Below are 20,590 nucleotides of genomic sequence, written 5' to 3' on the forward strand. Positions count from 1 at the left end.
AGAATAGTAGGTCCCCAAAGGAGTTCTAAAATTTTAATCATTTTTAATATTATAGTAAAAATATATAATTCCAGCATTTTAACCAAAAAATAAATTAAAAAAATTCTTTAACATAATAAAGTCCAATTTGAAAACCAAGTTATAATCTAGTCAAATTTAATTGTGAAAATACAATCTGAAAAATCAGTACAAGATTTACTTTGCTTTCAAATGGGGAATTCCCCTGGAAGGGTAAGAAATCAACTCTTCTGTAGTCTGATGTATTCACCTTCCCGTTTTAGTTATGCGCAATCAAGGCAGCCTGAGGCTGATTCTCAATAGCAAACTCTGGACTCAAATGGAGATTCAAAGAGCAAACCACCAAAATTTACGAATAACAGCTACTGATTTAGAAGACTATCACATCAAAGTGTTTTTAATTCAGGTAAGTAATAAATTTCAGTGATAGAGGATACCCACCCTGCTATATTTATAGATCTCTGCATTTACTCATCTGTGTTGGTGTTTGTTTGTTTTTTCATTTTACTGTGATAACCTGTACCATTGGCAAAAAATCAGCCATTCACTTTGGTTGTTTACAGTCTAATATAAGACCTACATTTTACATGAAATTTAGAAATTAACACCTAAATCTAGAGTAATCTGCTGGTACCTGTCCCAAGACATTTTTATTGATATAAGCCATCGAACCTCTACATTTATCTTTACTATTGAAATTACCTCAACAATCTTACTAAGTTACCAAAGGGACTATCGTCAAGAAGCTAGCAAAATCCACAGCCTGATGCTCATTCTGAATGCTGAGATGGAGAAGGCTTTGAGATCATGGAAAGGAATAAGTGAGAAATGGAAAAACACAGGGTTTGCGAGTTAGCCAGTCCAGCAGCAAATTCCAGTTCTGGACATGAGTCAGTCTCCAAGGTAACAGGATGGGAGCACAGCTTCAGCTGTTTTCCTGCAAAAGGAATGCTTGACCTTAAATAGACGATATCCAGGCACAAGAGAGAGAGCGGGCAGGAATCAGGTCAGAACAAAGGCTGGGTCTCCCCTGTGGGCTGAGACTCGGGAGAAAACTGAGGACCCAGGTGACTCAGGCAGAAGCAGCAGTACAAGTGGCATGGCCTTCACAGACCAATGGAAAAGAAGTTGGCAAGTGGCCATTGATGAAAAACCAAAGGTTTTATTAATTAACAGTGAGTACAATGTTAGCTGTAAGTGATGAGAGTATTAAGACGCTAGAGTAAGATGATGCCCACCCCTGCTCACCATGGAGGGAGAGGACACTCTGCCGGGCCAGGTCGCTGGCTTTGAATGGCCAAGCAGCCTGCCGGAGACTGTCAGCTAGGATTGGATTCTGCTGCTCAACACTGGCCTCATGCAGTCTTTTTAAATTGTAGGATTTTTTTTAGAGCTAAGCAAACAAAATGCAAATAAAAATCACTCCAAATTCCACTCCCAGAAATGGTCACTGTTCATACTTTGGTATTACCCTGTATTTTAATATATAAACATATGTACACACATATATAATACATATATGCCATACTGTACATACTGTATGACCTTCAGGCAAGTTATCTAGCCTCCATTAACCTGATTTTACTCACCTGATAAATGAAGAGAATAATATACTTCATAAAATGGTTGAGAAGATTAGATAGCTAATATTTGATTGTAAAATATATACATGTAATCTTCTTTTCACTTACCAATGAAAATGAGTGTTTTTTGTGACATTAAATAGTTCATTCTTCAAAAATTATTTTAACAGGTGAAAAGAATTCTATTGTATTGTGCATCATAGTTTATTCCATTAATTCTACTTTGTTAAATATTTAGGTAAAAAAAATACTTAGATAATTTACTGTTTCATTATTATAAACTAGAGGCCTGGTGCACAAAAATTTGTGCACTCGGGGGGGAGGGGGTCCCTCAGCCCGGCCTGTGCCCTCTCGCAGCCTGGGACCCCTTGGAGGATATTCACCTGCTGGCTTAGGCCCGCTCTCCAGGGGATCGGGCCTAAGCTGGCAGTCAGACATCCCTCTGGCAGCCCGGGAGCCCTCGGGGGATGTCCACTTGCAGCAGGGAGCAGGCCTAAGCTGCAGTCGGACATCCTTAGCGCTGCTGAGGAGGCAGGAGAAGCTCCCACCACCACCGCTGTGGTGGCAGCCGTCAGCCTGGCTTGTGGCTGATCAGAGCTCCCCCTCTGGGAGCGCACTGACCACCAGAGGGCAGCTCCTGCATTGAGCGTCTGCCCCCTGGTGGTCAGTGTGTGTCATAGTGACCAGTCATTCCCAGTCTTTCTGCTGTTAGGGTCAATTTGCATATTACCCTTTTATTATATAGGATAGAGGCCTGGTGCATGGGTGGGGGCTGGCTGGTTTGCCCTGAAGGGTTTGGTGCCTGGCCAGCCTGGGTGAGGTGCTGAGGGCCGTTTTCAGGCTGGCTACACCCCCTTCAGGGTGGGGGTCCCCGCTGGGGTGCCTGGCCAGCCTGGGTGAGGGGCTGAGGACTGTTTGCAGGCTGCTCAAGCCCCCCAGTGGGGACCCTCACCCAATGGGGGTGTGGCCAGCCTGGGTGAGGGGCTGAGGGCCGTTTTCAGGCTGCCCACAGCCCCTTCAGGGTGGGGGGGTCCTGCTGGGGTGCCTGGACAGCCTGGTGAGGGGCTGATGGTCGTTTTCAGGCTGGCTACACCCCCTTCAAGGTGGGAGTCCTGCTGGGGTTCCTGGCCAGCTGGGTGAGGGGCTGAGGGCCATTTTCAGGCTGGCCACACCCCCTTCAGCGTGGGGGTCCCCTGCTGGGGTGCCTGGCCAGCCTGGGTGAGGGGCTGAGGGCTGTTTGTAGGCTGGTCAAGTCCCCCAGTGGGGACCCTCACCCAATGGGGGTGTGGCCAGCCTGGGTGAGAGGCTGAGGGCCGTTTTCAGGCTGCCCACAGCCCCTTCAGGGTGGGGGAGTCCCGCTGGGGTGCCTGGACAGCCTGGTGAGGGGCTGATGGCCGTTTTCAGGCTGGCCACGCCCCCCCGGCGACCCAAGCTCCTAGCCTCTCCTTTTTTTCTTTTTCTCTTTTTTCTGGGATTTATTTATCTTCTATAATTGAAACTTTGTAGCCTTGAGCAGAGCCCAGGGCCGGCTAGGGCAGGCGGGAAGCTTAGCTTCCTCCATTGCGGGGGCAACCCAAGCCTCCTGCTTGCTCCAGCTCCGTGGCCACTACCATCTTAGTTTGGTTAATTTGCATAGTTGCTCCTGATTGGCTGGTGGATGTGGCTTGTAGTTGTGGCTTGAGTGTAGTGGAGGGATGGTTATATTTTGCATGTTTCTCTTTTATTATATGGGATACTTTAAGGAGGCTGCAGGAAACTCTCTGTGTACATACATGTTAATTTTCTTGGGAACATGTTTTGACTTGTCTTGACAAATTTCTCTCCAGAGAGACTGAACCAGTTTTCATTCTCACCAGCATTTTTTTATAGTACTTCCTCAGAGTTTCAATTCTTTTTAAGCATTGCAAATTTGTTATTCAAAGATATATCATGTTATTTTAACTTCGGAATTTCTTAAATGAAAACATCTAAATGAATTTGTCCAAAGGAAATAGATATATTGGCTAGTGAAAGGCATTACAAATTTATTGTAAGAAAGTCAAGGACGCAGAATAGCATTTATATTTCAATTACAAATACTCTCAATATTTGTTAGTAATTAGCTTACTAAAGAAAATTACACCTTTGCACACAATATAAAAAATCAAATTAGTCAAGTCAACAAGTATTTATTCAACAACTACTCTGTAATATCAAATACAATATGAGAAACAAAAATATTTTATTGCATTTATATTTAAATTTTTCCACCCACAAGTATTTAAGGCAACTTAAATACATGCATATGAAAAAAAACCAACTTTAAAACCCTTCTCCCAAGAGTTGGCATATAGTTGGTTCAACCCTCAGTTCTCAGTTTTAAAACGTTTGGTAACTCTCTGGAAGGTTAGCAAAGAGAAAAAATGTCCCAGATTTTCTTTGAAATTGTGAAAAGATACAAACGTACAAACTACTGCCATGTTACCTTAAAGAACACTGAGTTAGGTGACAAAAACCTGGGATTCAAGGGCCAGGCAATTTGCCAACTAGCTGTGTAAAGTCAGATAAGTCATTGCACCTTTCTGAGCCATCCTCTCCTCACCTATTAATGGATAAATAACCACAGTTTTATTGTAAAAAATGGGTAACAATAGAATAACAATAACTGTTATACAAATGGTATTGTTACCATCCTTTTGATATTTATAGCAACCATAAAAATAGCACAGAAAAGTCCTGAAAACAAGTACTATCTTTAGTAAGCTTGCAGGGCATGTCCATGCAAAGTGATGTAAAGGAAATGGAGTCTCCCCTCTTCTTCCCCCTCCCCCACCCCAATTCTACAGTTTTCTACAGGGTAAAATCGTGGAGGAAGGATGGTCGTTACAAAGTTAAATTCAAATAGAAATTTACAATCACAAAATTTCATTTTCTCCATTTAAAATGCACAAATTGGGACCTCTTACAAAACTATCTGCCTTAGGATTCAGTTTGGTTCAAGATAAATGGACTTTTTACCATTTAGTGGTTAGGGTTGTTTACATTCTAGATTTATGCCATGTAGTTCCTTCCTTGTTAACAGTGAAAGATTAAAAATCCTTAAAATGTGGCTATTATTATTTCTATTCTTAACCCCAGAATTTTCCCCATGCAGGCCAGTGCCAAAGACACAGAATCGCTGTATGCAGCCATACATCACCGTCTTGTTGCTCTTCGAAGCTTCGAGAAGCAGAAAGATGTCAATCAAGCTGAGAGCCAGGCAGAAGCAGCCCTCCCACAACTAAACTGCGACAGCTGTGATGAGGATGAGGATGGTTTCACCCAAGGCACTAAAAATAGATCAGGTAAAGGACTTACCTTCTGGTAGGTCAGCGGTTTGAGAAAGGAACCTTAAGCACAATCCTAATGTATGAAGCTGATTTTTAAGAAGTGGAACTTACTGATTTGTTTACAGTGGGTCGGCATGGGTGCCCTTGCTGTTTGGACCGGGGAGTGGGTTTAAAAATCTGTCTTCTAAATGGGCCTTCATTGGGATTTTACCCAAGTCAGCCTCATCATGATGCTGCATATCATCCTATGTAATAAAAGGCTAATATGCAAATTGTCCCCTCCACGGGGAGTTCAACCAGGAGTTCGACCAGGGGCAGGGCCCACCAACTGCCCACAGCCCATCCCCCTGGGCAGCCCGGCCTGAGTGGCCCCGATTGGGGGGGGCTGGCTGGACCCCACCCATGCACAAATTTGTGCACAGGGCCTCTAGTTTACATATAAATGGTATAAAAGACCATTTTTACAATTTAAAGTATTAATGGCTGCCCTGAAACTAACCATCTATCCATATTTCTCTTCACTTGCTCCCATTCTCCTATTATTGGCCATAATAGGAGAAATTATAAATACTTATAGTGGAGCCACCAGGCAAATCTGGCTGCAAACATCAAAAACCCTATTTATTCCCTTTTTGGAATCTGACTGCTTTCTTTTCAAAGACTTTCTTTGCCTGGTGCGAAATGAATTTTTTCATTTCTTTCCTTTTCTTTTAAATTGATTTTAGAGAGGGAGGGAGAGAGATAGACAGAAACATCAATGATGAGAGAGAATCATGGACTGGCTGCCTCCTATGTGCCCCCCATTGGGGATCAAGCCCACAACCTGGGCATGTGCCCTTGACCAGCATCGAACTTGGGACCCCTCAGTCCACAAGCCAATACTGAGCCCAACCAGCTAGGGCTGAATTCTTTCTTTTATTGTGTCAGGATTCATGACTTGAGCGAGGTGGAAGTGGAACCAGTAGGAAACAGACTTTTAAGTGTTCATCCTGATGTGTGGGTGTAAAATTAGAGTTCATCATTATTTTTGGAGAAAACCATTGTCAAGGAAACAATGAGATTTGTCATATAGATGTAAGTATCTAATAAAGTCAGCCAAATATTTTCAGTAATAGTTTCATTTAGCCTTGAATTCTGCTCTACAGAGGACTGAGGGATATACTTTTACAAAGATAAACAATTGTCCAACGTTTAATCATTTTAAATCTTAAAGCTACTTTAACATACATAATTTAATAATCCATCATGTGCAGAACTCAATGAAATATCTTCCTTTGCCTAATACTAAAAATATAATCAAGACCAATATGCAGATCAGCATCAGAAATTGCTTGTCCCAGTGATTCAGAGAACTGAGTGAATATGATTTCTCTTGTTATTATTAAACAGATGGCTTATTATTCTTTGAAATGTATAAAATATATAAAATTTCTATCTTTTATATTATAAAGTTTATATTGTCAACAATAAAATGGGGTCTATTAGAAAATGAGTTGGTAGCCACTAAAATGTTAACTTGAAAGAAGGATTAAATTGCAAAAGTTTCATCAACAAATAACCTGCTTATAGAATCTGTCGTTTTTAATATGCAACTATTTTTAGATAAGATGAGAAACAATGGAAATAATGCCAATAATATGAACCCCTCCCTTCTCCTTTCCCCCTTTCACTTAGTACCTTCTCCAAGAGGTGTAGCATACAAATGCTAAACTGTTATGAAAGTGATAAAAAGTCTAATTTTTGAAACTCTGTTGCTCATGATTTCAGGAAGGGTTTAATTATTTGAAAATGTCATGTTTAACATTAAGCAACATTTCCAAATGTTACTTAAAAAAATATAAGGTTTCTATATTTCTTTTTTTTTTTTAAATCTTTATTGTTCAGATTATTACATTTGTTCCCTTTTTTTCCCCCCCCATAACTCCCCTCCTCCCAGTTCCCGCCCCACCCTCCGCCCTCACTCCCCACCCACTGTCCTCATCCATAGGTGCACGATTTTTGTCCAGTCTCTTCCCACATCTCCCACACCCCTTTCCCCCCCAAGAATAGTCAGTCCATTCCCTTTCTATGTCCCTGATTCTATTATAATCAACAGTTCATTCTGTTCATCAGATTATTTATTCACTTGATTCTTAGATTCACTTGTTGATAGATGCGTATTTGTTGTTCATAATTTGTATCTTTACCTTTTTCTTCCTCTTCCTCTTCTTAAAGGATACCTTTCAGCATTTCATATAATCCTGGTTTGGTGGTGATGAACTCCTTTAGCTTTTCCTTATCTGTGAAGCTCTTTATCTGACCTTCAATTCTGAATGATAGCTTTGCTGGATAAAGTAATCTTGGTTGTAGGTTCTTGGTATTCATCACTTTGAATATTTCTTGCCACTCCCTTCTGGCCTGCAAAGTTTCTGTTGAGAAATCAGCTGACAGTCGTATGGGTATTCCCTTGTAGGTAACTGAGTTTCTTTCTCTTGCTGTTTTTAAGATTCTCTCTTTATCTTTTGCTCTTGGCATTTTAATTATGATGTGTCTTGGTGTGGTCCTCTTTGGATTCCTTTTGTTTGGGGTTCTCCGCGCTTCTTGGACCTGTAAGTCCATTTCTTTCACCAGGTGGGGGAAGTTTTCTGTCATTATTTCTTCAAATAGGTTTTCAATATCTTGCTCTCTCTCATCTTCTGGCACCCCTATAATTCTGATGTTGGTACGCTTGAAGCTGTCCCAGAGGCTCCTTACACTATCCTCGCATTTTTGGATTCTTTTTTCATTTTGCTTTTCCGGTTGGATGTTTTTTGCTTCCTCGCATTTCAAATCATTGACTTGATTCTTGCGCTCCTCTGGTCTGCTGTCGGGCGTCTGTATAATATTCGTTATTTCAGTCCGTGTGTGCTTAATTTCTAGTTGGTTCCCCAATATAAGATCGAGGGTCTTATTAGTTTTCGTGTAGATCTCATTAAGTTTATCGGCAGCTTCTAAACAGTTCTTGAGAGACCTTAAAAGTGTGGTTCTGAACTCTATTTCTTCCATTGACAATTTTGTCCTGTTTCTTTGTCTCCGCATTTTGTTATGCTTCCTTGGTGCACCCCCTAGTGGTCTTTGTTCGCAGTCTTATAGATAAATCTTGATTGTTGTAGCTAATTCCAGGGAGGGTTTGACCTCCAGGCCAAGTGGCTATGAGAATCAACTGTGTCAGCAGTGAGAGAACTTCTGTCCTCTAGGGAGGTGCTAATCTAGCCTTTGCCTGAGGCTATCCGGCAAATGCCTCTGTGCAGGGCGTGGGCAGGGCGGGTTGCACAGGATCAACAGGGTGGGCCAGAGAGAGCAGTTATGGCGGCTCTCAGTTCTGTCCCCAGGGGCTCTGCCTCTCTGAGTCCCAGCACCCGCTGCAAAGCTGGGAGAGAAAGCTGCACTCGCTCTGACCGAAGCCAGACAGTCCCGCTTCTCGCGTTTGAGTCTGGGTCCCTAAAGACTCGCCCGGATCTGGAGCTCAGAGTCTGCGACTCCCTCCCGATTGAAAACAACAACTGCGCCCTCCGCCGCCAGCCGGCTCAGTGCACTCCGCACCTCAGAATTTGACTTCAGCACTGCGCCTCCTCTGAGTGTCCGTATGCGTTTCTCTTTCCTCCTAGTTGTAGGACTTCCACTCAGCCAGCGTTCCTGTGGTTCTGGGTGATGTCCGTTCCTTGTTTTAGTTTCACTTTTGAAGTAGTTGTTCAAAGCAGCAAACTCCGGCGTTAACCTATGCCGCCATCTTGGTTCTCCCCATCCAAGGTTTCTATATTTCATTTCCACACCAGTAAGCATATTCATGAGTATTCCTGTTGACTTGAATTCAATATTAAATCAAATCTGAATCTAACATTGTGTAATAAAATATTTTAAATTTATGTCACAGATCCTTCTAGATGGACCCACCGACAGTCAGTTGCCTGTTCATGAGTGCCACCTACTATAACATGACGACATCTACACAAAGATTGGTCACCAACTGAAAATACTAAGCCATCTTCACTAAACGAGAAGATCCTTTTCATCCCTTGAAGAGTTTTAATAGAAAAGTTCATGAAATATATTTGTTGCAATTGAAGTTTTTCTCTTATGTAGTCTGGTAATTCTGAGGTCTTACATTTTGATTATTGTGGAGAAAGTGACAGAATTTAAGAAATACATGGACTTTGGAAGTTCAAAATGTGTCATTTTTGGAGAAGTTAACTTAGAATAGGATTTGATAACTAATTTGGACTATTCATCACATTGATGGATATAATAGTTAAAATGATAAATTGCTGGATTTGATAAATAGCTAAGTAAAATCTTTATTTTTTCAGTCATGCATTGTGTGGCCATAAAACAAATATTTTATAATATTTCCAGTCATTTCTTTGAAAACCACTCTAACTGCATAACATTTCATTAAAACATGTTTTTCTTCTGAGACACGTGTATTTTCATTTAGCCTTTGGACTTCCTAATACTGTAAGATTATGTACTCATGTATTCCTTTAAAGAGAGTATTTGTTCTTAGATGTGTATCCACTGTACCTTGTATATTCTTGACTGACAGCCAGCCTCCAATAGTTGTTGAAGGAATGTATAAAATACATTACCTATGTATCAAAACAGTAAGTATACAAAAACTGAAATAATTTAACTTGTCCTTTGCTTTATTTATGTTATTGTCATTACTATTTGAGTGGGTGTGGCTGTATAGAGACCTTTTTAAAACAAATATATCACAAATAGCCAAATGAAATTTTTCTCAAAAATTCAACAGTAATTTCAACAATCATGCAAGCGAGTTTTGATGCCCCTCTTTCAATTTTTGTTTCAGAGACAATGTGTCACACAAGAAAATTAGTCTCAGTACTTAGAGCCATATTTCATTTTCCAGTCCAGTTTGATCATCCCTGGCTTAAAAATGACTTTAGATTGTGACCCCTAAGCAATTCCCGTTAGCGGCATCTTAGTCTGCTCCGTCTGCCATAACAAAATACCACACACTGGGCTGAAACAACAGAACTTCATTACTTCTCACAGTTCTGGAGGCTGGCAGGGTGGGTTCATTCTGAGGCCTCTTCTCTTGGCTTGCAGGGGGCCACCATCTCATTGTGTGCTCCCGTGATCTCCTCTTGTGGGAGCATGGCGGAGAGAGAGAGAGAGAGAGAGAGAGAGAGAGAGAGAGAGAGAGAGAGAGAGAGAGAGAGAGAGAGAGAAAGAGAGAGAAAGAGAGAAAGAAAGCTCTATGGGGTCTCTTCTATAATCTCATCAGACCAGGCTCCTCCCCCCCTCATGCCCTCATCTAACCCTAATGACCTCCCAAAGCCCCATCTCCAAATACTATCATATCGGTGGGTGGGAGGGGTAGAGCTTCAACATATAAATTTCTTGAGAACATAAACATTCAGTGTATAACCAGGGAATAAGAGTTACAACTCCAAAATGACTTCTGAACATGTGTTGATATTTGAAAACTATGACATTGGAGGAGTTATTGTAAAAACTGGTAAGTGTTTGGCCTAATAAAGACTTGGTGTGTAGTTTTCAAGAATTAGAAGTTTACCAGGACTTCTTAATTTTTGCCAATTTAGTGGACATAAAAGGCTATTTCACTATTACCTTAATTTGTATTTTTCTAATTTCTAATAAGGTTCAGTATCTTTCAGATATTTATTCCCCGCTTGTGTTTCTTCCAAGAAATTCCTGATCATAATCTTTGCAAAGCATATCATTTTTTCCTTTTGGTGGCTTCCCAGCATATATGGGATAAGAGCCAAATTTCTAAGCATGGATGTAATACTTTCGATGTCTTTCTCGCTGTCTACCTCTCTAGCCTCCCCTCCCACTGTTTCTGTCTCCTTCTCTAGGGACTCAGAGCTGGTGTTTCATTGCTCTGTACCTTTGTGGAATTTCTTCCTCACCCTTGCTCATTCTCGCGAATACTAACCCATTCTTTAAGGCTTGGCTCATGACATTTCCAGAAAGCTTTCCCTAACTCCTCTTAGGCTGAGTTAAGACCTTCCAGATTCTTGTAGAATTCTGTGTGTAAACTTCATGCCCCTTGCGGGTGCGGGGGAGTGAGACACCTTTTATTTAACATTTTATTTACCCTAGTAGGGTGCCTGGCCCATAGCAGGCGACCAAATATAATTTGCTCTCCACTGACATGCGTTGTATGCGTAAGTCTCAACAGAAAGTTAGAAAAAGGGATCTGAAGCTCATGAGGCAGTCTGGGCTAAAGATGCTGGTAGTAGCTAAAGTCATGTAAGGGGGAAGGGGCTACTATTTGCCAAGTGTACACTTTATAATGGGCACATGTTTAGGCATTTGTACATATATTTACAACTTTACAAGGTAGCTAATATCCTATATAATAAAAGCCTAATAAGCAAAGGTCATCTGTTCAACCAATCAAAGCATAATATGCTAATGATATGCTAAAGCCGCTCAAACACTCGCTACGACATGCAGTGACCACTAGGGGGCAGACAGTTGACTGGTCGACCAGTTGCTATGACATGCACTGACCACCAGGGGGCAGATGCTCCAACCAGTAGGTTAGCTTGCTGCTAGGGTTCAACTGCTTGGGACTGAAACAGGCCAGACATGCCCTGGAGCCTTCCCATGGTCCCTCCCTGGCTAGCCAACTTCCTGCATCCCTCCCCAGTCCCAATCCTACACCAGTGGGGTCCCTCGGCCTGGCCTGCACCCTCTCGCAATCCGGGACCCCTCGGGATGTCAGAGAGCCGGTTTCAGCCCGATCCCACAAGCCAGGCCAAGAGACCCCACTGGTGCATGAATTCGTGCACTGGAACTCTAGTATTTTATAAATGAAAAAGTAGAATAAGAAAGGTTACAGAACTAGTCCCAGGTTGACAAAGCTAATAAATGGTGAAGCTGGGGTTTGAACCAAGGTCTTTAAATCCAAAGTCCAAGCTCTTTTCATTACACAATACTGGATGAACTCATGCAGAAGAGTGGAGAGAGAGAGAGAAGGGAAGGGAAGGGAAGGGAAGGGAAGGGAAGGGAAGGGAAGGGAAAAGAAGAGAAGGGAAGGGAAGAATAGATCCTGAAGACAAGCTTAGGAAGAACCCCAAAGGGGACAAAGCGATGGGAGGAACACCATTAGAGACTGGTTTGCTGGAAGCCAAAGTAAAAAAATCTCAAGAGTAAATGATAAGCATTTCAAATGTTGCGTAAAGACCAAGTCATTTAAGGGCTGGGAAAAATATCAAGATGTTATAGATATGAGCATGTTTAAATAATGAAGAGGAAAATCCAGTAGAGTGAGAATTTGAGAAGGCAGGAGGGCTGGGGTCCAAAGATACCAGAGAACAAAGGGCTACCCTAACTGAGAAGATGTCAATGTGGGTAAGTTTGTATGTGAAAATGGGGAGATCCAAAAAATTTGAGATCTTATCTGTGAAATGGGAAGGAAAGAGTTCTGAAATTTCACATATAACAAGACCAAACTCAAAGACTTTGATCCCAAGCTGGTTTTCTGAATTCATTTTTCGGTCAAGTGGATCATTGACACGCCACGCTACATCTAAGCTTCAAACCTGTGTTATGCGACTTCTTCCTTTTCTTCTTGCCTAATATCTAAGGAGTTACAAAGTGTTAGAACAGCAAAAATTAGCAAGGACCTTGAGGATGTTCAAGTTATAACATTCCACAAGATATTTAAAGCTATGCTTAAGTTTCTTCTATAGGTCACCATTAGCAGCTGCTGTAAGGCAAAGTTCCTGGCCAGAAGGGATCAGCGACTACTGAAAGTAGACGTCTGTCAGACTCCATGGTGTATTTCCCAGCTTAATATACGACCTGCCACACAGTAGGGACTCGGTAAATATTCAGCGAACCCGAGAATGAATGTTGGTGGTAGGGGCTAGGTTGGTGGTAGGTGCTAGCAGCTAGGTGAGAAGTAAGGGTCGCAGATTCAGAACCACGTTGGGCTTGACAGAACCTTGGCATCACTGCAGTCCAGCTCCCTCATTTACAGGCGAGGAACCTGGAGCCAGGAAAGATGAAGTAACCTGCCCAAAGTCCAAAAGCCAGCTACTGATAGTGCTAGGACTGCGGAGGATCAAAGAGGGCGCCAGAGCAAGTGGACCTAAGCAGCAGGATGGATAAACACGAGGGTGTGCACTGCCATCGAGTCTCCTCTTATAACAGGAGCATTTTCCTCCATTTCCATAACTACTTCCCCAGCCCCGGTCCACGTGCAACTGTTGCCAACAGCACCCATTTCTCCCTCCTCCCCCTTGCCCTCCGATGTGCTCAACATTCCAACGCCAGATCAATAGTCATCAAACATTGCTTCCAGGACCCACTGTCCAGGTAAAAGCCTTCAAAGGCTACCCCTACCTATACATAGAATAAAGTCCAAATTGCTAACATTCTTAACCCTTTGGTCTCGTCCTACTTTTCCAACCTCATCTGGAAAGGCTGCACTTGGCCAGGCTCCTCTACCCACTAACTTTCTCAAAGGCTGCCCACCTCTTTCTTCCTCTGAGCTGAGTTTTTTGTTCGGTGGTCAGCAGGGACTGCGACAGGGCCCTGTGCTTAGATGGGCTCAGCGCTCAGCTTACTGCTCTCTTTCAATGCTGAACCAATTCTAGGCCCTGCAAATTATACAGCTGGTCCTGGGAAGGTCTCCTCAGCCCCTACACCAGCCTTGTAAGTATCAGCCATGCAACAAGTGTTGGTTGAATGAATAATAAAAAAAAAAGGGTCTAGTCCTATGAGGAATAATGAGCAGATCTACATTTATGTGATTAAAAATTTTTTTAATTGATTTTAGAGAGAGGAAGGGAGACGGTGAGAAACATCCATAGGCTGCTTCCTGCACACACCCTACTGGGGTTCGAACCCGCAACCTGAACCTGTGCCCTGGCCAGGTATCCAACCGTGCCTTTTGGTGCATGGGGCCGAGCTCACCCCACTGAGCACAGCGGGCCAGGGCGGTGGCCTCGTCTCCTGTGCAATTAGGAAAAGGGGCAGACCCGCTGCAAGACGCCCACCCCAGGCCTTCCCAGCAGCCCCTCAAACACCAGCCCGCAGCCCCGGCGGGCGGCGTGGCCTCCGACCGGTTCCAGCTGGATTCTTCAGGGCAGCTCCAACGCCAAATGGAATCCCAGCCCTTCCCCCGGCCGCAGCCAATCCCCGCAGCTCCTCGGGCGCAGCGCGTCCCGATTGGCCGAGTGAGTTGGCAGGGGGCTGATTGGCGGAGAGAGCGGGCTCGGGCGCGAGCGCGCCCGCAGGAAAGGGGTGGGGCGAGAAGCTGGCCCGCGAGCGGCTAGGCGGCGCCTGCGCAGGCGCGGGTGGAAACGCCACCACCCACAAACACAGCCCACCACCCCGAGGCCCGCGGCTCGTCCCGCCCACCTTTCCCGCGCGTGGGCTCTGCCCCTTCCAATCGCCCGCTGGCCCCGCCCCCTCAACGTCCGGGCGCGTCCCCCTCCCGGCGCGGGCCGCGCAGGGCCCCGCACTTAACCTCTGGCCGCCCGGCGCCCAGTGAGAGGCCGGGGCGGCGCGGGCGCAGGCGGGAGCGCGGGCCTGCACCCTCCGCCGGGCGGACGATGACTTGCTACCGGGGCTTCCTGCTGGGCAGCTGTCGTCGCGTCGCGGGCGGCCGGGCGGCGGCGCTGCGGGTTCCGGGCGCGGGAGGCCCCGGCGCGCGGCCGCGGCTCGGCGGCGACGGGGGGGCCCGGCGGCGCCTGGGGCAGGGGCAGGGGCAGGCGCGCGAGCTGGCGGGCTGCGGCCGGCGCCCCGACGGCGGCTTCCGGCCGTCCCGGGTGGTGGTGGTGGCCAAGACCACCCGCTACGAGTTCGAGCAGCAGCGCTACCGCTACGCGGAGCTCTCGGAGGAGGACCTCAAGCAGCTGGTGGGTCCCGGGGCGAGACCCCCTCCCGGGCGCCCCAGGCGCTGCGCCCGCCCTGCTCGCGGCCCCACTCCCTCTGGCCTCGCTCCGAGGTCCCCCCTCGCCTCTGGGGGGCGGGGGAGGGAGAGAGAGGGGCTGGGGGGGGGGTCACCGTTCGTGCAGAGACCCCGGGGCGGAGCGGGGCGTCCCCTGGAAGCCTGGGGCGGGGGCCGGGGGCTCCCCAGTGGCGGGCTTTGGGGCTCATTTGGACGCTCCCCCCCTTCACTGGGAGTAGAGCAGCAGCCCCCGAGGAGGTCTGGCTTGGGGCTGGCGTCCAGGCGCTCTGCAGAGAGCTCCCCAGCCTTCCCCCGCCCCCCGAGAAAGCGGGGTCCGGGCCGCTGCGAGGGGCAGGCGCCGCGGACACACCCCCTGGGACTCGGCGGGGCCGTCCGGGCGCTCCCGGCCCGTCTCGGGGAGCCTTTTCCTCGCGGCGGCGGGGCGGTCCGGCCCGGTTCCGGCCGTTTGTTTTGGAAGCACACGTGGCTGTGGTGCTGGGAAGAGCACGGGAGGAAACCTGACTTTGAATATATGTTACTGAGTGGAAAGGTCGAGGCAGAGGGCGGGCCGACCCGGCAGTTCTGTGCGGAAGAGTCCCGTCCATCACACAGCGGCGCGGGGTGCAGGTGTTTATTCATATTCGTGTAGGTCCGCCCGGGGAAGCGGCCCTGAAGACTCGCACTCCCCTTTGCAAATCGTGCTCCCATCCGCCCGTTTTAGGGTCAGGGGAGTGAGGGTGCTCCCGGGAGCAGTTGGTCTGCAGAAATCTCCTTTGCAGATCTCTTAACCACGGACCCTGCAAGGAAAGGCTTTGGGAATTGATCGCCTATGACCCTCATCTTGTAGAATTCTGTGCGCGGGCAGGCAGCCCGTTCTGAACGCCTGGCTTGTCATCTTCAGCAAACCTTTTGGTGGTGGTTTGTGGGAGGTGTCCAGGTAAAATTGTGAATTCTCTTTGCTGAAGCACTGAATCTGTGTTCAGCATTAAAGTTCTTGACGCTTCGATGAGCTCATTGCAGAGGGGCCCTGCGTTCATGGGTCGGAGGAGTGCCGGGTGCAGATTTGGTTTCTCTCCTCTCCTCAGTGGTCGAATAGAAAACAGTTGCAATTAACAGAAAACAGTAGCAATGGATAGAAACAGTTGCCTCCGTTAAAAGAGGCAGTCAGCAAGCCGGCGGAGCAGGGGTTGGAGTAAAGTTTGTGCTGGGGTGTGAAATGGGGGGGCGGGTGAGGCAGGGAACAGGATCAGGAGCAGGTGTTTCTGTTTCGGGACAAGGCTATGTCCCTTGGGCGGCACTCCTGATTTCACGAGATCTACTTTTTAGAAATGTGAAATGCCATGCACCCATAAGCACTAGTACGCTCTTCATACAACTTTATGGAAACCTCCCACACCCAGTTAAAATAGTACACTCGATTGGGATGCTCAGAGTGCGGGGTTTGTGAGGGTTAGGAGGTTGGAGTCATTAGGCCCAGGTAGTGTGGTTAACTTGCTTCCTCTGAGCCTTTCTAACTTATCTGGGACCCATGGGCGGAAACAATACTCCCTGTGTAGTGCTGGCAGTTTTCAGCGTGCTTTTACCTAATTCAGCATGTGAGATACCAGGGTTGGACTATAGCCTCCAAGACCCCAGACAGACTGGCATGTTGAAACGGGTTAGCTTTTTCAAGGCCTCAAGAAAATGGGTGGCATCCGAATTAGATTAATTATTGGACCTCTGAACTGGATTGCCACTCATCAAAACTTTGTATATGTAGGTAAATCAGTAAAAGCGAACCGCCTAGTGTCCCCGCACAGTAGCTGAAGAGAAATCTCTACTAGGTAAATATTTGTCGATCACTGGGTAATGCTGTTTGGGGTAGGAAAACTTTGAAGTAAAACTTGTGGACTATAGAACACAGTTTTGAAATAGTTGTTTTTATTTCAGTGGAGTGTTATTGGGTTAGTTTTCTCATTTCTACTAAGGCCAGAGATCAGGTATAGGCCAAAGAATACTAGTCGGGGTGAAGTGGTTCGACAGTGGGATTCTGGATTAGGAATGGAAAAATGATTAATATTTTTTGCTGTTTTGTTGGGGGTAAACGATACTGAGGTAGACAAATCATGTGAATTGGGTATAAAGGAGAGTAGCCACGTGCTTAGGTGTGTGTTGGGCACCATGGTTGCTGTCTGTAGTGCCATGGTAACCTGGAGTTTGTATCAGAGGCTTCTCTCTTTATGGGGGTGGTTGTGTTGCAAATAGATCTGTTAGGCTGCTTAGGTTACCTGTAAGAATGCAAAGGGAAGATGAGGGTGGAATACCGGTACAAGTTTATATCCTGAAGCCTCATGGTTTTCTAACTTTGTAGAAATAAGCAACTAGAGGAAATACTTTTTAGTCAATAAAGCATGAACAAAATAGGTTTACATCCTTCAAATGTCATCAGTTACTCTTTCATATTGGTTACATTGCTTAATTTTTAAGTCTTGCTTTTCCCCGTCCCCTAACTTGGCGGTTCTCAACCTGTGGGTCGCGATCATCGGAAAACACATATAGCATATCAGATATTTACATTACGATTCATAACAGTAGCAAAATTACAGTTATGAAGTAGCAACGAAAATAATTTTATGGTTGGGGGTCACCACAACATGAGGAACTGTATTAAAGGGTCGTGACATTAGGAAGGTTGAGAACCACTGCCCTAATTGATGAATGACACTGATGAATGACTTCCTGTGAGTTGAGGATTTCTAGTCAAGGATTTTCTCTCTACTGGCTCATGACCTTGCAAGGTTTAATTAAGCTATTATTACAATTTATATCATGAGATGTAACATGTTGGCAAATGTGGAACTTTTAGTAACAGAATCCAAAAGTCTCACAAATTAGACCTTTAGATGAATCAAAGCTGATTGGAAAAGTTTTTGACATCATAAACATGTCTTATTGGTCAAAAAAGAAGGTGTTATTGAAAAATATTTTGATCTATATATACCAAATAAGAAATGAACAGTTTCCACTCTCCTCTCCCCCAACTGCAGGTGTTAACAGTCTCAGATGCAACCCCCTTTAATGGTTCTCATTTATAGTATTAAGATATATTTTCAAAATGGGATAGAATAATTGCATTTAGCAGCCCCTCTATTATAGGATTAAACTGTCTCTAGATACTGCCTTGTTAATAGCTTTGGGACATGTAGTGCCTTGGATTTTGTTTGTCTTACTCTGTTTTCTGAGAACAATGGTGTAGCTTGGGTTGTAATTCTTGGGCACATAATACTTTTGCCACGTGGTGTGCAATGAGTACAGTGTATGCAGTATGTGTATTTGTCAAATTAAAGAACGTGATCTGGAGTACTGCCCGAGCCTCCTAACGGAAACCTCACTCCTCTCAATCTTCCAGACACAGGCACCAGCGTGGTCTATCTAACGTGAACATCTGGCCACTTCATGCTCTGCTTAGAACTCCTCCAAAGCTCCCCATAACCTGGGAGTCAGCTCGGGGCTTTGTTAAAATGAAGATGCCTGGACCTCAGTCTCCCCACCCCTCCAGGATTCTGATTGACTTGGTGGAGACCTCCCAGACTGCCTTTCTGAGCCACACCCTTAAAGCTGCTGACTCCGCATTTTAAAAACACGCTCTCGCCCTAGCCAGTCTGACTCAGTGGAGAGAGCGTTGGCCTGTGGACTGAAAGGTACCAGGTTAGATTCTGGCCAAGGGCACATGCCGGGATTGCAGGCTTGATCCCCAGTAGGGGCCATGCAGAAGGCAGCCAATCAATGATTCTCTCTCATCATTGATGTTTCTATCTCTTCCTCCCTCTCCCTTCCTCTCTTAAGTCAATAAAGAAATATATTTAAAAAACACACACACACACACAAAAACACCCCAAAAAACATGCTCTCCAGGTTTGCAAGTGATCCTGGGATCGCACTTTGAGGAACTGCTATGGATGAGCCTTCGTTATCTGTAGTGCCCAACAAGTCCCTTCACAAAGTGGCTCCTGTCTGCCTGTTGAACTTCATTTCTGATTAATCCTTGTCTTATGTGTGCTTCCAGAAATAATCTATACACACAAATCAACACAGTGAAACATTCTTTTTCTTTGTCTCGTCTCTTTGCTCAGTGATAACACGTTTAAGCTAGTCTGCACCTGTTCTTTTCATTGAAGAGAGAGAAAGATGTGAGTGATAAACTTTGATTGGCTGCCTCTCCTAGATACCCCCACCCAGGGATCAAACCCTCAATCTAGGTATGTGCCCTGACCTGGAATCGAACCCAAACCTTTTGGGGTGACACTCCAACCAGCTGAGTCACCCAGCCAAGGCTATTTTAAAACTCTTAACTCAGTACTTTTAACAAAAGATTGGCAAGTTAGGTATTAAAATATAATTAATACAAATCATCCTGGAGTAATAAGATTATATTGAATTAAGATTTTTTAATATATGCATCTTCCATGTTGTATCATTTTGTAACCTTTTAAAAAAGTAAAAAACATTAAAAGTCTATCTAAATTGGTTTTACTTTATAATCTGTAAGTAATGATTTAAAACAAAAATATATTTAAAATTGCATTTTAGACAGGTACTTAAAACTGATTTTGTATCATAAAGAGGCAAGGTATAAGGGAATTTGGATAAGGAAAGAAAATAATAATGCTTTTTTTGTTGTTAATCCTCACCTGAGGATATGTTTCTCCACTGATTTTTATTTTTATTTTTAGAGAGAGTGGAAGGGAGGGAGAGAGATAGAGAAACATCAATGTGAGAGAGACACATCTATTGGCTGCCTCCCACATGTGCCCCGACCTGGCCCGGGAGGGAGCTTGTAACCCAGGTATGTGCCTTTGACTGGAATCGAACCTGCGACCCTTCAGTTCTCGGACCGACACTCCAATCACTGAGTGAACCCGGCCATGACTAACAGGCTTTTAATTCTAGCGGATAAATTTCCTTCCTGATTAAATGGACGTTTATTGAGGATATTTCTAAACTTCTAACATTTTACTTAATGGATTATTTAGAAGACAGGCTTTAAAAGGACAGTATTAAATGGTAAGATAGTAGCATTATAAAATGTCACACCAATGGACTGGGAGAGAGAGTTCTTGAAAGATACATGTCTTTATATCTAAAAGTTATCTGTTCTGAGAGCTAACCAGCCTTTGTTTGGATTAAGGTAAATACCAGAGTTCATAAATCTAAGTACAAGCGAGCTGCAAATCCAAATGGAAGAAAGTCAACTGCCTGATAAAATATTAGTTCATCCTTGATCTTCAATTAGCCATATGCAATATATTATAAACCCATTTAAAAAAATAAAACACTCAAACTGTAAAACAGGCAAATGATGAGATCCAATTGACTAGATGATTCAGAAAACTTAATGATGTATATGGTATTAAAATAAAATTGTGATTTTTCTGAAATCAGACTTCCTAGTTCAGTTTAGACTTAAGCTTCACAGGTAGTCATTAAAATGTGCCTTCAAATAAAAACTGCATTTTGTTTTCTATAGGGCTTTTTAAAGAAATGTAATATGTACTTTAGATCATGTAATAAGACAACACTTGTTTTATTTTTATGTAGCTTGCATTGAAAGGCTCTAGCTACAGTGGACTGCTTGAACGACATCATATTCACACCAAAAATGTAGAGCATATTCTAGATAGTTTACGGTAAGTCTGTGATTGGATTTTGGGTGGGCTTTTGTATTCAGGAATTCCAATTTTCTCTACCTAGCAGCTAATCATTAGATTTTAAAATAAAGATGTCCATTA

The 20,590-nt window shown here is 44.6% G+C and overlaps 2 protein-coding genes across 5 annotated transcripts in view; both read left to right on the forward strand.

Annotated features, from left to right (window-relative positions):
* The window catches only part of RANBP3L (RAN binding protein 3 like), a 36,194-nt gene extending 26,853 nt beyond the window's left edge, over positions 1-9,341 (forward strand). The window contains exons 12-14 of the mRNA XM_059695097.1: positions 282-424; positions 4,735-4,924; positions 8,802-9,341. Of these exons, the coding sequence (XP_059551080.1) occupies positions 282-424; positions 4,735-4,924; positions 8,802-8,845 (377 nt within the window). The 3' untranslated portion in view covers positions 8,846-9,341. The remainder of the gene's footprint in view (positions 1-281; positions 425-4,734; positions 4,925-8,801) is intronic.
* A 5,015-nt stretch (positions 9,342-14,356) lies between these two features.
* NADK2 (NAD kinase 2, mitochondrial) overlaps positions 14,357-20,590 on the forward strand; it is a 32,874-nt gene continuing 26,640 nt past the window's right edge. For 2 of the 4 annotated variants that reach the window (XM_059694945.1, XM_059694947.1), the window contains exons 1-2: positions 14,358-14,790; positions 20,400-20,488. In XM_059694945.1, the coding sequence (XP_059550928.1) occupies positions 14,485-14,790; positions 20,400-20,488 (395 nt within the window). In that variant the 5' untranslated portion in view covers positions 14,358-14,484. Of the gene's footprint in view, positions 14,791-20,399; positions 20,489-20,590 lie in introns of all 4 variants that reach the window. The other 2 variants (XM_059694944.1, XM_059694946.1) reach the window with 2 other exon arrangements.

Source organism: Myotis daubentonii, chromosome 4, assembly GCF_963259705.1.
Source record: "Myotis daubentonii chromosome 4, mMyoDau2.1, whole genome shotgun sequence".
NCBI lineage: Eukaryota > Metazoa > Chordata > Mammalia > Chiroptera > Vespertilionidae > Myotis > Myotis daubentonii.